This window comes from Cydia strobilella, chromosome 9, assembly GCF_947568885.1.
Source record: "Cydia strobilella chromosome 9, ilCydStro3.1, whole genome shotgun sequence".
Taxonomy (NCBI): Eukaryota; Metazoa; Arthropoda; class Insecta; order Lepidoptera; family Tortricidae; genus Cydia; species Cydia strobilella.
This window is the reverse complement of record NC_086049.1, coordinates 10,810,357-10,827,728: the sequence shown is the minus strand read 5'-3', so window position 1 is coordinate 10,827,728 and position 17,372 is coordinate 10,810,357. Positions and strand designations below refer to the sequence as shown.

Here is a 17,372-nt window from a genome sequence, read left to right as displayed (position 1 = left end):
TTATGCATACCGACAAGTGGGGTAACTAGGGACAGGAGGGTTAGTATTAGACAAAGGAAATATTCTCCAATTATTATGTCTAAAAGCAGAGTTAATTTTAACAATCATTGAATTAGGATTTACCAGACATAGGGTCAATTTTTCAAGTAGCAAGATTAGTAACTCCTCTGGTGTTGCAGGCGCACATAGGCTACGGAGACTGCTTAACATTAGGCGGCACTATGCTTTTTTGCCACCGACGTACTATAAAAAAAAAGTTCCTAGTAAAAAAAATGTTTTTGGCAAAAGATAAATTTTTGGTACAAGCTTTTATCGCTGACTGTACTTTTCTTACCACACAGGCAACAAATACTCATCGAAACAATTAGGTTGCGATGTTTCATCACAGAGTTCCCATGACCACCTCCTGTCTCCATCATCAGATCAACTCCATGGTACCATAATATTGCATTGTCACCCGACTTACATACTATGTATGCAAATTTTCAGCTCAATCGGAAATCCGGAAGTAGGTCAAATTTAGCTTTCATGATTTGAGACACACTGACATACGTAGGTACATATTAACAGGGCAAGTTAAATAAAAGCTTGCAAAACTATCTAATGTTATTCCAATAGGCGGTATTAATTATTACACGACTACACGGTTAAAAACAGCTGAGTGTGATTAACACTTGACCTATTCTGCTGAGATAAACTGTCAATATTAAAATCAATTCATGAATTGCAAAAAAAAACCGTAGTTAAGCATGGTTAAAGATCTTTAATTAGTCTTAAGTATTTATTCCATTGTGTTACGAAAATTAACTATGTAAATTGTATTGGATTGTATTTATTGTACTTAATGTAATACACATGTAAGTCTAGCATACACTAACACACTTTCGTCCATATAACTTAAATAGAAACGGCTTAATTGTCGTAACAGGAATAAATTATCTTAGACTAATTACAGTAATTACGGGTCCTTATCTATGTACAATTTTTTTTTGCAATTCACCCATTTGTGCCTACGCCTACGCTAAGCGTGTACGTTTTAGCGTAGGTTTTGGCTAATGAAATAATATATAGGTAAGTATGTATATAATTCTAGAAAATTAATACTTTCGGATAAATCAATAATTCGCATCGTTACCCAGCGTAGCGATAGGTTAAGTTAAGTTTTGCTCCCGATTTGCGAGCTCCCTAAATTATTCATTGAATTTTGCCGACAAAATCATAACTGTACCCTTGAGCCAGTCACAAAGGTTATTCATGAAACAAAAATATTACCGCTAACCGGGACAACTTTTATGAAAATACAAGTTTTTGGCAAAAACATATCAAAATTAAAAGTTTTTTTTTTATCGGAGTCTAAATAAAAACCAATAAATAACTCGTTGAACATTTACAAATAAAAATCAGTAGGTAATCAAGTTGTTTTTTAAATATTAATTATTTCATTGGATGACTGATATTGACAAATTTAAATTAAAAGCAAGAATACTTATCAAACAAGAGCCTGTAGCCGTACCATGAGTCACTGGCAGTGTCAAAACTGGCATAATACTCTAACATCTAAGGAATTTACTTTCTATACATCTCGCTCACACTAATATGTTAGTACGAGCGAGATGCATAGAAAGTAAATTACGTTTACGCTAGCGTTTATGTCAGTGCCAAACTGATGGTAGCCGTACTGTATTTAAGCTTTTATTTAACTTCGAAGTTATTGTGTTTGTTTAAATCAAACAAAAGTTGCTAGCAAGATTGTACGTAAATATTGAACTTTGTAGCTATTTTCTGATATCGGATCGTGCCAAATCACTACATAGTATAAAACAAAGTCGCTTCCTGTTGTCTGTCTGTCCCTATGTATGCTTAGATCTTTAAAACTACGCAACGGATTTTGATGCGGTTTAATAGATAGTGATTCAAGAGGAAGATTTATATGTATAATAACATCAGCAATCAGCATTGCACCCGTGCGAAGCTGGGGCGGGTCGCTAGTTTAACATATTTACGTAATTTTTGTGCTGTTGCATACCTACCTACTATATAGTTATGATAGGGAACAAAAAATATAGCGAACCGCGGAAAACTGGCGATGAAAGAAGGATATCGCGCGATTTTGAATGTTTTACCTGTTTTTAAAAAAAACTTATAGGTAGTTATACTGCTGTTTAATTGTACTATGGTAATTATGCAGGGTAAGTAGGGTAACGATATAAAACTAAAAATACTAAAATTAAATATCAGATGGTTAATTTATGTTTTTTTTCTACTGCCAGCTTTAACCTAGTAAGTATGTACCTACTTTGCAAGGGCAGAGTTGAGCCCAAACATAATCTAGTGTTCGTGTAAATTTTTCATGGCATTTGCCCTTGATTAAAATATGCAACAACCCAATATAAATAAAAACAATCAATTTTGCGTTAGCCCCATATTATATATTATTAGAAATATAATCAAAATCCATAATTGACTCGGTAGATACAAAATTTCAAAAGTGACTGAAACTACCTAGGGGGAAGTCCCTTAAAGCCGGACAGCACCTAGCACCAGACAGTGGTTTTATCAGTGCTAAGTGGTTTTATCAGAGCTGAGCAATTACCACATGTATAGTTGCGTTCCCCGCATCCTGTTTACCGTTACTTTGAATCAATCGAACTTCACTTTTAGCTTCGATAAGACCACTGTCCGGCGCTAGATGCCGTCCGGCGTTAAGGGACTTCCCCCTATGGTTCGAGCGCCATCTTGATAGTTAATAATAAATAAATAATAAATAGGCCTTTATCATCTGTGTCAGATGTTTCAAGCAGCATCGCGGTTACGACACCTGCGTTCGTGGCTGTAAAGCCCTATACGAGAGAGGATCCCGGGGCCACACGCGCAGCAGGACAGGTGTAGCCTCGTGATTAATTCCCTTCTTTTTTGCTCATGTATATTGTTTAGTGTAATATCGATAGCTTAGTATACAGTAAAATAATGTGGTAGTGTGCAGTGAATGGAGAATTAATCGTAAACCGCGTTTAACCACCATTTTGGAGTCTCCGGCCGGTAGCCCAGTCATGTTTCTTGTGGTCCAGCTATCGCTTTACAAGAGATAATAAAATCACCGTACACTGTCTTGTACTAACCGTACAATTTTAGTCGTATTTAAAGACCTTGATACTAACGCATTGGTCCCACTGGACAGAAGCCATAATTTTAAAAGAATGAATAATTATGAAACCGATGATTCCCAGAACCTGATTGTTCACGTTACCTACATAGAAATGCATTATTATTTGCAATATGTATCAAACATGAACTATAAGGCTCATCCTTCTTATTGTATTAAAATAATTATTTCAAAATGGTTAACTGCATATGGATATAATGTAATGAACGAATTAATTATTTACATAGGTAACGTTTTTATTTATTTAAATACATAATTAAATACAACTTCGATGCATCATGCAAGAGTGGCACATGTATTAAGCACGTAAAAAAGCGAACATTCTTGTACGAATAATTTGCATTCAGTAGGGGGCTTCTTGTACCAGCATTCCAATTTATATGTAACAAACAATAATAGATGAATACCAAATTTATTACTTAACGAGGAACTATATGTAATGCACACAAAATAAACACTCACTTGTCAGTGCGAATCAAATCCGTTTTGTCAAAATACCTATAAACACCCAATGCGTCCAGCCCTAATTAACACCTCGAAACATAATCAGTCGCTTTACAATTAACACCACGCAAACACTGCTACTGCAATATTTTGTATTTCGAATCTTAATTAAAGCTCAAAATTCACTTCATGGTTATTAAAGTTAGCACTGGCACACAAGTATCACCGGCACTTAGATTCCATGTTTGAAGGTTCGTAAAGTTACTATGAATGGTGCACGCGCAAATGAATGGGTGTCGAAATCACGTACGCGTCCCAATGCGTCGGCGTTTGGCGGGCGACTGGCCCATTCAGATGACTGTATTTCAGAGCTTTCGCCAGATTCTCTGCGCAGAACGGTTATCATTATAACGCGGACTGTCGCTGAAATATTGCTGAAGTGGTATTAACCGGTATTGGATACGTGCACCGAGGTTTTAAAATGGATAAGTCGATACAGTTAAATCCTAGTTGAGTTGTAGCTATATGACTTGTGTCATATAGCTACAACACTGTGCATTATATTGCCTTTTAAAGTCATAACCTACTTGTGCAGGTTATGACTTTAAAAGGCGATATAGTTATAATTGGATGTAATGTTAATATAAAACATTTTTGTAATTGAAATCAAGAAATAATACTAATCTTAAAATTTCATAATATAGTATTATTATATATCAATATATCCAATGTTATTGTTTCCTGTATTAAAATGGTATGGTTATGTCATAGTAAGATTATTTTGGGTTAAATTTACTTCGGTTGGGAATGGTACACTTGATCCTTATCCTGAGCAATTGATATTTTATAAGAGATCGACATACAAAATCTTAAAATTTCTGATACCTTTTCATACAAAATAGAAGTTTTAATACCTATCTAAAAATCTTATCCTATGAGATAAGATTCCGACGACGTTAGATACTAATTTATAAGCGGCAAATTAAGGCAGATGTTGTTACTTTTTTCTTATATTGTATGTTTCACCGACATTTTTAATACAATAAAAGCTTTCAGTAATTTTCTGTACATTTTGTAAGCTAGGTATGTATTATTCAGTTGATTTATGCTTGTAGTGACCTAGTGACACAATCATACGGGGTTGTTCGCCGAATGTAAGCAATGTTAAATGCATCGTAACCTCTTACATTGCATAGGGCGATCAATCCGCTGAACGACCTAGTATGAAGAAGTTCACTCTTCGTTCTGGGAAACAAGGCTAAACAAATCGTGAAAATATTTATTACAGGATTGGTTGTTCAGTCTAGGGCATAAATATATTTACATTCCCAATGTTTCAAATATATGTGTAGGCTCTTACACCTTAGACCATAAATTCATGTTCACATATTTTTGAGCCATTTGTCTGGATCGATATTTTTGCCTTAGACTGTTCAAAGGACGATTGAATGATTTATGATGCTATCATTGATTTATTAGTAATTAACAAAATACTGAAAATTTAATATTTCTACTAAGCTTAACAAAAAACACTAACAAATTTATTTACGCATATAACATTAAGTACATTACATTTCAAATATTTGTTAGGTAATACTGTTTTTATACTGTTGGCTGTGCGTCATCTGCGGTCGATCGTGCCAGTCCTTGGCGCGCGCTTCCTTTGATTAATTTAAATTATTATACAGACTTGGCGCCACTTTGCATAATCTCCTAAACGTGTAAACGGTGCTTATTGTTTAAATAAAACAATTAGTGGCAAAACTTGATTGTGGCATTTCAGAGTTTCATTCGGAAGTTCTTGGAAAAGATCTCTAAATTTCTCTAAATCTCGAAATAAATCTACTTTCAGCAAAATAAGACAACATATTTTTTTCTGGGAGAGTTCAGTTTGACTTATACCACGACGGTGGCAAACAAGCATACGGCCCGCCTGATGGTAAGCGTCACCACCAGAGATATTACATGCGCGTTGCCGACCCTTTAAAAACCAGCTCCTTTTTCAGGGTTCCGTACCCAAAGGGTAAAAACGGGACCCTATTACTACTCCGCTTAGCCACTAATCCTATGACTTGGCATAGGCACTAGTTTTTACGAAAGCGACTGCCATCTGACCTTCCAACCCAGAGGCTAAACTAGACCTTATTGGGATTAGTCCGGCTTACTCACGATGTTTTCCTTTACCGAAAAGCGAGTGGTAAATATCAAATGATCAAGAACATTAGTTCCGAAAAACTCATTGGTACTAGCCGGGGTTTGAACCCGCGACTTCCGGATTGATAGTCGCACGCTCTTACCGCTAGGCCGCCAGCGCTTTTTTTAGGCGCAGCGCTCGTTGAATCCATCATGAAATTAAAAGACTTACAGTTATTGTGTTTGCATTTATATCCACTTTGGATGTGTCGGACGTCACCGGATATATCTATAAATGACAGCGATGGTATTAAACCGTTTTGCATGAAACATTTCATCGGCATCACCGGAAATTAACAGCTCACCCAGTCATGTAATATTTTTATTTTATGGTGTGCCTTATTTATCCTCTGCTGTATTACGTAGACACGTATTTAACCGGTCAACTAATTAATCGAATTTGGGCAGTTAAAAAAAATAGAAATGGGTAGGTACTGAAATTAATAGCTTGGCAACAAAAACGGAGCCTTAAAATATATCAATATGAGTTGTATTTTAACGCCGTTACAGCTTTTATTTATTTTTAGGCAGGTACCAAGTATTTATTTGGCAACTGAATATTGGAGACCATTTATGAAGCACGTTTTAAGAAGAAAACGGCTATCTATTAATAACAAAATGAGATTTTTTTTTAAATATTTTGATAGCAAATAACATAAAATATTAATACACAGCCAAATTATATTATTATAATATTATGCCCAATGAAAGTTCCTGTTTAATATTTTAGTTGCCCGAAAAATAATAAGCCTATTATCTATGATTGCTTCGGATATTTGATTATATTTTCATATTTATACACTCATTACCCAAATTGGAATTGAATTGATGAACGAAATGGGCATAATATGTTATTAGACATATTATGTACATACTTACTTTATATTATTTCACACGGACATGTAATAATTTTAATCGCAAAATATATAATGCTATTTAAGTAGGTAGCTTTGTTTATAAAATTGGCTAACAGTATTGGCCGTTTGTCTAGTGGTTATTAGGAGCACAATTCGAACTTATAATTTTATAAAGCCAGTCGTTTATATATCGGTGGGGGCTGTAAGCTTTTATTCAGATCTCGTAGTTCTTTGCAAATAAATACTTACTTACTTACTTACTTAAACGTTAACGATTTATGACGCATTACAAGCTCTAACTCTATTATACCCTAATCTCATTCTAGTAATATGGTTTCGTAAAACTTGTTGCACATCACAGAATATACTGATAATAGGAACTTCGAGTAAAATTTAACCTTTTTATGTGGAGATACCTAATGCGTGCCTGTGTAGTTTATTGTAGAAAATAAAATAAAAAATCTATTCAGAAATAAGATCCAATATCCAATAGGTACGGAAATACTAAAATTGCAGTTGACCGCGGTGCGATTTTATTGTATTATTTATTACCGCGAATTGCGGCACGGGAAATACCTACAATTTATTTTATAGTACAGAACGAATGAATTTACGAAAACTTCATTACGGCTCTGGCTTACCGGGTATTCACTGCATTATTCTCGTGAAATCACGATGATTCGTGATAAAGATAAATGCTGTAACCACTCAAGTAGTTTCGGTTAAGTATTTTTATTTTTAATACTTAAGGTGTCGCTAATGGGTCTGCTGTACCCACTGTATCCGTTGTCCTTCATTATGAACTCTATCTTGTACGTTAGGTATTTCGCGGCGATGCCATTTTTAGTACCTTCTCGCGAAAATTACTCGCATCGATTCTATTCCTTATTTCGTCTATTCGTCGGCGCGTTCTGCTCAAAAGCGACAGACGTATGAACCGCACGGATTTCACGAGCGACGAAAGTTAATATACATATAAATATTACAGTAATATTGTATTTTTTCAATCATCTCATGGATTTCAGTTACATTTTTTTTTTCTAATCGCCCGCACAACCTATAGATTTGCATTTCAAAAGCGTTCGCTAAATCAGTAATAGGTAACACTTTAGTTTCCGAGTAAAATAGCTATGACAAGGACGGACGGACATGAAGAAATTGTAAGGGTTCCATTCACGGACCCGTCCACCCCTTCCCAGAAAAAGCCTTAGTCCAGAATAGCCACAACGATTTGCTTTCCCTTCGAATTGATTACCCGTTCATTTTACTTAGCTCTAGGAAGGGGTTTCCCTTTCAGAAGTTACCTCTACAAATGATAAGGTATCCCTTTTCTAAGGCAAATATTTATGTCAGCTGTGCTGTCAACGCGCTAGACGTTAGACGCTAGACGCGCTAGTCCTTTACTTTAAACATAAATTTGCATTATCGATCCTATTTTAATTTTTTATGAATAGAAAGATGAAAATGGCATAAGCGTTGTGAGGAACACCCCTTAAAGAGGTTGCCTTTAAGAAATGGTTTTTAAGCGATTAGGAACGGGTATCAGACATACTAAAAGAGAACTGCATACCAGTTTTAAGTAGCGCTTTAAAAGCCAAATGAAAGGGTTTTAGAGAGTAACGGTTTTGGTAAGCGAAGCCTTAAGAAAAACCTCTTCCAAAACCCTCCAAGGAGATACCTGACCGGTCCCTGGTTCCGTTTTTGCCATTTTGGCTACGGATCTCTTAGGTATAAGAATTGTACTTGATAACATCATTATTTGTTTTATAGTTAAGTTACCAAGCTAACAAGAAAATATTTAACTAGATAAAGTTTCCGAGACCGTAAAAAAGGCTTTGGAAAGTGCATCTTCGTTAACAAAATAATAACAGGGTGAAACTGTACAATTTGAAGCAACGCAATATTGACGATAATAAAAACACGATAAGAAATATTGAAATAACTACCAATTATTTCTTACTAAATATACATTTTAAGGTGCAGTAAGTTCAGGTCCTTTTCCGAACACAGCTTGCTAAGTAAGGACCGCGGATAACATTATTTTTAGTTATTTTTTTTACAAAAAAAAACCGGCCAAATGCGAGCAACCAGGCTTTAAGAATAACTGAATGAAATATTAGTTATGGACTTTAAGAAATATTCCATAAATGTGGAATCAATAGTCACTTTATCTGTGTCGTTTAACCCAGATTCATCGCAAGATGGCGCGATATGCGCTATCTCTCTTCCAGTTGGACGGAGCAGGTCCGTCTGTATCGGCGACCACTGACTTACAAAACGGCTGACATATTTCCGATAATTTAGGGTGTTATTAGGATTCCGTGCCAAACAGAAACATAAAAACATTACATAAAAAAAAACCACTAAAGTCATAACTATATAGTTTAGATACTTTAGATCAATCTTGTTATATGTATAAAAAATACAATGAAAATGTAGTAATGATTGTATTGTATAAGTAGATACAGTTAATTAAATAAATAAATATTATAGGACATTCTTACACAGATTAACTAAGTCCCACGGTAAGCCCATAGGAGGCTTGTGTTATGGGTACTCAGACGATATATATTATATAATATATTATAAATACTTAAATACATAGAACATTAAATACACACTAGACCAGACCGGTCGTCAACGTACACTATTTATTAAAACAAAATATTCAGTAATATCTCAAACTTTTACAGATACGCCATTGTACGTATTTGTTAGCTAGTGCCAAGTCGACGCCCTATCTCAGGTTTGTTAGCCCCTGAGTTTTCAGTCTGACGCTAAGGAATCATATATTTTCAGCAACGACGTCGTTACTAGGTATACCGATTGAGCTGGAAATGAAAATGCCTTTATCATTTGAACATTTTACACGAGGGATGAGAAATAAAAGAAATTATATACACCGCAGTTTATAATAATTGCGTAACTGTTTCTAGCTAAATCCATAAGACATCACGATACCGATAATCTCTAAATTCGGCGATGCCATACCTACATGATGGTACTGGTTGGATCATGTTTGGACTTATGTTTTATCATTTACATTGACATGTTTTTTGTTTACTTAAAATATTATTATTTTGACTTCAAGATCTTTGAAAAAAATATGAAAATAATTGTGTGATAGTGGCGCGTTACGAGCATTTCTAAAGCGTTGCCATTATGGTAAAAATGGTCAGATAATATGCACGAGTACTTATCCACTTACCAGATGTTAGAACAATGTTAGTTTAATGCACGTTTAATGAACCAAACCAAAAAAATCTAAACTACTGCATGCTGTACCAGTTAAAGTGGTGCACAATTTCTAATAAGAGTTGGGTATAATGTCCTACTAATTACGATCGTAATAACTAATTTACAATCTTCACTAGGTATCTACGTTTTGTAAATCATAATAATATCCTCGAAATCAGCCTGTATTTTATTTTAAAATTAAGAGCTTTTTATCTACGTCTACCATTTCAATCGTACTTTCTATCTATACGAGTATTATAATTACGCACGACAATGAGGCCTAACTTTCATAACAAAGAATTGCTAAGATATTTAATTGAAAAAAATATATATCACAAATTAATAAGTTTCATTATAGATCTAAATATTGTAATTAGTCACAGTTTGTTATTGTCAAAATCAAATCGCGAAATACTTTAATTAATACCACTTGGAACTTACCTACACCTACAATAGTCCGTTGCTAGAATAAGTAGGGTAGACCGAGGTAGGTTAACACAAAAATAAGTTGACACAGCGTCCATATCTCGAAATGATTCCTTTTCCATTCTAACCAACTTCATCATTGAGGTATTACAGCGGTAAGAGCTAAAATATTGTTTAAAGTAAGTTTTGACATTTTTTCTTTATCCGTTTTGGCATTTTTCCGATATATGTTTCAAGTACTTTGGCAGTAATTTTTATCATATATATTGATTTGTCATCATTTTTAAGTAAAGTCCATGTTTTATAATCTAAAAGTGTTAACATCTGAAAAATACAAAGGTGAGGTATGTTGAAACACCCTGTTGCAACTTACCTTGTCATTTTTTTGTTTGAGTTTGGCAGAGGCTGTTCATACCAGACAGTTAAATTCATATGTTTCAATTTTATTTCAGCACTTATTTTTCGTTACCAATTGAAAGCTTATTTAAAAAATAACATAATTTTCTTATTAAATGTGTATATACTAGTTAAAAGACGAAACTGAATACTAAAATTCCTAATCGAGCTGGCGGTTACCGGTTAAAATATTTTACTGACACTAGTTTGCTATTTATTGTTTAAATTCATAAATTATAGACGTTTGTCAACTTACCTCAGCACCTGTTTCAAGTTACCTCGGTATTAGGAAAGTTGAAACAGATCAGATTGATGCAGAAAACAAATGTTTTTAAATAGTTCCAAGTACATTATGGTGTTTCTGTTTTGAGTGGTAAATGGTTATGAAATTTGCTATCAGATGATACAGACTTCGTAAATCTAGCTTCTAATACAACATAGTTACGACACGTTACGACCGAAAAAGTAAAATTTGTGTCAACTCTCCTAGCAATGGTTAACAATTAAAACTTCTGACCTTTCATTACGAATCATAAAGGCTTACCGATTATATCCTAAAAAAATAGTTTTTTATGCTTTTTTGTACTCTCGTACTCTTAATAAAACATTTAGGTAAGTTATTTTGTAAATCTATCGAATGATGTGCCACACGTCGAAGTTTGCTGTATTTAGTATACTGGTTTTATGTTTTATGTGTAAAACTAGTTGTTGGTAGAGATCGCTCTTTGGCGATAAGACCGCCTGTTGTCTATCATGGTTAATAATTTTTTTGTATATTGTTTCCTTTGTTATTGGTGTGCATTAGAGAAAATTTGTATTGTATTGTATGTTGTGGCGATCTATGCACGATGAATGTGCTCAGAAAGTCCTTCTTTATGGCTCCTCTACTGGCTCCATACTGGCCCACTAAGATGGGCCAGTGTGTAGAGAGGGTAATAGTGGTGTCGGATGGCTTATGGCTAGGGGTTTTTCGTCCGCACATCAAAGATGCCAGCGATGGATGCGTACGCATCTATATGTACACGTGGTCCATTCCATAGTGCATACTCTATACCATCGCATGCCCATCTCGCTGGTCCAGCGCTGGGCCATCTTGCAGAGGAGCCATAACCATCGCATGCCCATCTCGCTGGTCCAGCGCTGGGCCATCTTGCAGAGGAGCCATAACCATCGCATGCCCATCTCGCTGGTCCAGCGCTGGGCCATCTTGCAGAGGAGCCATAACCATCGCATGCCCATCTCGCTGGTCCAGCGCTGGGCCATCTTGCAGAGGAGCCATAACCATCGCATGCCCATCTCGCTGGTCCAGCGCTGGGCCATCTTGCAGAGGAGCCATAACCATCGCATGGCCATTTCGCTGGGCCATTGTGTAGTGGAGCCATTAAGTACATGGAGTCACATAGGCAAAGAAAGGACCTGCACAGTAGTAGCAAACGTATAAAAATCAAGTGCGTGCATGCTGGGGAGTGGAGCGAGCCCCGCGCTAGGGTCTTCTTGCATGCCTGACACGTTGAACATATTTTTAGATTAATAATATTGTTTTACATATTTTATATTTCCTGGCATAATTTATTCTAAAATAACTATGTGATATAAATACATGCATCATTCTCATGTGTTTTAGAATCTCGACAATCTTTTAGAATTAGTAATTTTCAACACATTGTATCAGAAATAACAATTGTTGCATTGCTTCTCTCAGTTTTGCGCTGAGATAGGAAAGCAGATGAGACTTAACAGAAATAAATCTTACTAGTTGTCGCAACACCACATGCTAATAATCCAAGGATAACCAAGTAACCAAGGATACCGTCCCGAGCCCCTAACGAGGTAAAATATTAAAACCGTATTAATTGTAATCGCAGCAGCGATTTATGGCGACCTGAGCCGTAAATCTATGTGATCACATAAAATGTTGAATGTAGTTAATCTCCTCGTTTAGATTAAGTACCGGTGTATTTATTGTCTGGAATATTTCAGATCTCACTGCTTTGTGAAATTTCCACAATTATATTATGGGGATAACTGACAACCATATATAAATCTTTCCATAATACTCCTAATATCAATTTGTTATAGAGAAATTCAGTTTTTCCAACGAAGATTTTCAATAATTTGTTACAATACAATACTTGTTTATTATTGCATACCCAAACCCATTGAGGTATGCTAAGGGGACTTTTGAATGGCGAGCAGATGGCAAAAGGAACGATGACACTGTCAATTTATTTGATAAATTGAGTAAAGGGTTGAATGTTCCAATCGAGACAACATTGCGGTAATGACAGCAATGCAATTTATCAAGGAAGTTGACAGTGTTAACGCTCATACAGTAGACATCCGAATGTCACTTTTAAAATTTGCTTTATATTAGAATTGATTTATTATTAATTATTAAAACGGAAAGATATTCATGCACTACGTATAAACTTTCAGAAGTAAAACGGTGTGATAAAAGAAATTGTTATAGTTTTTTTACTACAGCTATAAAGCCAGAACCATTTACGCGTAGAAGTACAGTACAGTAAGGTCATATTTTTTATTTTATTTCTCACGAATGCAAAATTTTACAACCATATACTTTAAGTTATGGATTTGGTAAGTCCAGCAGATTTCTTCTACATATTATTGAAAGTCTTTTTCTTCTACAGTAATAAATAGAAATTAAAAAAAAAATCTAACCAATATCAAACCAGTGAAACGTATACTCGCCCGCAAATTGCTTAAATTGCTTTCGGCTTCTAAATTAAATATTTTATTTTTTGGTCACACACGCTTTTATTAATGACTGTACTTCTTGTCATTTAATTTAATAAATATTGAACAATCTTACACAAATAGACCGTAGCTCAACAGTAAGGTTAATAGGGCGTTGGTTATTCACAACAAAATTATACTCAGCTTTTTATCTACCTTTAAAATATGCCACGCAATCAAAACTATAAATAAACTGTAATAGATGTCATATATTAAAGAAAAAGTGACGAAGCGCGAAAAAAGTGGTGAAGGCCGGATAAGCTATAAATAAATAAATATTATAGGACATTTTCACACAAATTGACTAGGTCCCACGGAAAGCTCAATAAGGCTCGTGTTGTGGGTACTTAGACAACGATATTTGTAATATAAATATTTAAAAATACTTAAATATATAGAAAATACCCATGACTCGGGAACAAATATCTGTGCTCAATCCACAAATAAATGCCCTTACCACCCTTATCAGGATTTGAATCCGGGACCATCGGCTAGGCAGGGTCACTACCCACTAGGCCAAACAGGTCTTCGAAGCGGGTCTCTATTGTTTCCCATATAGTTTTAAGTCATAATGTATTGTTTGTCAACATTTTGGTTAGTCATAATTTGGCTTTTCTCAGAAACGCGTAACTTTTCAAAATTGCCATAAAACAAACCTAACCTAACCTGACCTATCTATAGGATAACCTGAGGAAAATCCTGAAAAGTTAACGGTTTCAGAATTATGACTAATGATAATATGACAATCATTACATTATGACTCAATAATTATGTCAAACATAGGGAACCCCTTCGAAGCAGTGGTTACTATGGTTTAAGTGAACTATGATTGACTATTAGAGAATGCCATTTGGCATTAAGTTCCCCATTTGTACATTGTTGTAAATATTTTGTGCAATAAAGTTAAATAAATAATATTAATTCATTTTTCAGAGATTGTTCATCGCATTCTGTGTATTCACTGCATCATGCACAGCAGTAAGGCTCCACACGCTCTTTGAACTTATAGATGGTGGCTCTACCCTACGTTACGACTCAAATCTACAAGGCTTTCTCCACATTGGTAACGATTACTCAGTATTCCTCAGAACACCTGTCGATAACGATAAACATTTAATCTACGAGCTGTACGAAACTAATAATATACCCAACACTCCAACATCCCATAACTACAAGCCGTCTATGCTAGCCGTATCGCAAATACCTATAGAATATATAAAAGAACAGTTACGTACATACAGAGACGAGTTACATAATGCCACTTATATGAACGACTCACTAGTGCCAGGAACTAAGGTGATGACTTTGAGAGAATGGCAAATTGCGAAGGCTCTGAAATTACGGGATGAAAATGGGACAAATACACCTTTACGAAGTGAACCACTGGTCTTAAGAATGCTCAATTGACCATAAACAGAAAACATATTTAAATAATAGTAAAATAGTTGCATTAGCTTAATAAATGCTACTCTCAACTACTTTTGTTCATTTATTTAATATTTTATAACACAAAAGAAAACACATCGTACTAAAGGCGAACTTAATGCCATAGAGCATGCATTTGGGCAAAGCAGATAATATACCTGTAGTAGGCGCTGCAAGTTGTGCAAGCGGCGCGCGCGCAATGCGCTACGAGCGTGGCCAATTACGGGGTTTATCCGCTTAGTAGCGTTAAGCGCATACGAACAGAAAACGCGCCATGCGGGTCGCTAGGCCTAAACATTCCTCAAGAATCACTCTATTGATAGGTGAAAACCGCATGAAAATCCGTTCAGTACTTTTAGAGTTTATTGCGAACATACATAGAGAGAGAGAGAGAGAGAGAGAGAGAGAGAGAGAGAGAGAGAGAGATATGCGGCGGGGGACTTTATTTATAAGGTGTAGTCATGTAGTGACGCCAAATGTATAAAATTCGCATCAAGCAATAAAATAACGCTCATGTTTACAAATAAATATTACAAATGTAAACAAATATGTTATTAAGTCACATCTGTTCTTAAATACATTTCACGATGTAGGTAGTTTTCTCAGAATGATAATTTGCAATTTTACTCGCCTAGTCCAAAATAAACAAACCAAGAAATACTGAATAATTCAAACAGTATATAAATAATGTATGGTAAAAAAAAAATTTTTCAACAAATTAATCTAGTTTCAATTTAGATTTTTGTTTAATTTTATAATTTGTTTTCTGGTTATTTTTTTAAAGGAATAAATCTTAATTTAATGAGTTCTATTAAAAAAAGTAGTAGGTACAGTAGGTATTGACTGCTACCTTTGTACGTGGCCCCTCGGACATTGAGGTAAAAAGTACTTTTAGCCTAGTGCACCCCTGCACTTAATTGCATTTATTAGAGATCTTACTTTAATTGCATTTTATACTTCTCTTGCCTGATAGTGATAATGGCTCATATCGTTGCTGCAAGTTAAAAATGTACCGGAAGCAGTATTTGAACTAAAAATCTGTTAGTAATTTGTAAAATAAGAATTTATAAGGAGCGAGATACACGTGCGAGTGAAAACAAAAGGCATCAAATTACGACAAATACGGATCCGGCCTCCGGTTATCTGTCTTGTAAGTACATACCTGTTTTGTTTGATCTTAAGGGTCCACGGCAAGCTCAGATCTCCATACAAACGTAGTTACGCTCTCATTTTAAAACGAGTAGCTAGTTTCCTCTAAAACTTTGTACTTACAATAAGATAAGGTATCTGGCTGTAATTAGTTTATGTAGCTTCAGATACCATAGTTAAAAAAATGCAGCGAATTAAAAAAATCATACAAAACTTGCTTTTGCTCCATTTCATTTTTTTTATAAACTGGAGCTATATAAACTAATTACAGACCTAGATATACCTCATGTCATTGTATGTGCAAAGTTTCATTACGATCCAACACGTAGTTTTAAAATGGCCGATCTTGCCGGGGACTTTTTTTAAGGATTTACTCTGTGGATTTACTGCATGCGCCAATAAAACATTCCACCCATCGAAATGATACGACACAAGGTTGTCACTCACGGTAATTACTTCTTAATATCCAGTACTCGGATAGGCGATCATCCATCATAGAGCCCGTCGGCATCGGATCACTGTTCCGTTGGCGATAGCAACCAATATTGGCTATGGCTATAGTCCCTACCCTACCATTTAAATAAAATAAAGCCATTACCACTAACAGATTTGTGTGCGTTGTGGTTTTAGATTAACATAACATTCCAAATGCCTGTGACATAATTTTATATTCTGTAATTTAATGATGCGAGTAAGGAATTAATTGTTATGGTAATAATTAAATATGTATATATGTAGGCCTTGTGGCGGCTCTAGCTAGCCTTCATATGAAACCTCTTTCTAGTATATCTGGCCGCTGTGATATTATTATGATTTAAATATATCAATGTCACGTACATAAAATTGTTATCATCCTTAGTATTTCCTAAAAGTTAAAACATAATTGATTGATAATTTTTATCGAGTGTTTCAACGTAATTTAGTACCCACAGCCGTAGCAATAAAATCGTACAAATTTGCTTACAGTCATGAGTAAATTTACAATACCTATAAATATATTTTACTACGAGTAATTATGTAAGAAAATATTTTTTATTGCACCAATAAATATACATTTTTTTTGTCGAGTATTTAGATTGTCTTGAGAAAGCACTTCATATTTTCGTAGGCTTTGACGTTACGGTGTTTTTTTAAACTGTCACTTGCAAAGTCTTTGCAATAATAGTTAAAAACAAATGAAGATTTTGTATATTTTACTCGATACGCGCAGTTTATATGCGAGCTGCCATATTTATCTCATTTGAATCTAACTATAAGTTAGGAAAATGTGACATCACGCATATATAAAAAATCTTTTTGTTTGATTAGGTAGGTACTTTGCCAGT

At 34.9% G+C, this 17,372-nt stretch overlaps 3 protein-coding genes across 3 annotated transcripts in view; 1 reads left to right on the top strand and 2 right to left on the bottom strand.

The window, feature by feature from the left end:
- Positions 1 to 4,105, bottom strand: part of LOC134744275 (protein eva-1 homolog C-like) — a 90,555-nt gene extending 86,450 nt beyond the window's left edge. The window contains exon 1 of the mRNA XM_063678024.1: positions 3,626 to 4,105. The gene's annotated coding sequence lies outside the window, so the exon portion shown is untranslated. The remainder of the gene's footprint in view (positions 1 to 3,625) is intronic.
- Positions 1 to 17,372, bottom strand: part of LOC134744271 (ecdysone oxidase-like) — a 299,205-nt gene that overhangs the window by 156,269 nt on the left and 125,564 nt on the right. The gene's annotated exons all lie outside the window — the stretch shown is intronic.
- Positions 13,209 to 14,939, top strand: LOC134744281 (uncharacterized). The gene is made up of 2 exons (XM_063678034.1): positions 13,209 to 13,314; positions 14,407 to 14,939. The coding sequence occupies exons 1-2, from the start codon at positions 13,306 to 13,308 to the stop codon at positions 14,878 to 14,880; spliced, it is 483 nt and encodes a 160-aa protein (XP_063534104.1). The 5' UTR covers positions 13,209 to 13,305; the 3' UTR covers positions 14,881 to 14,939.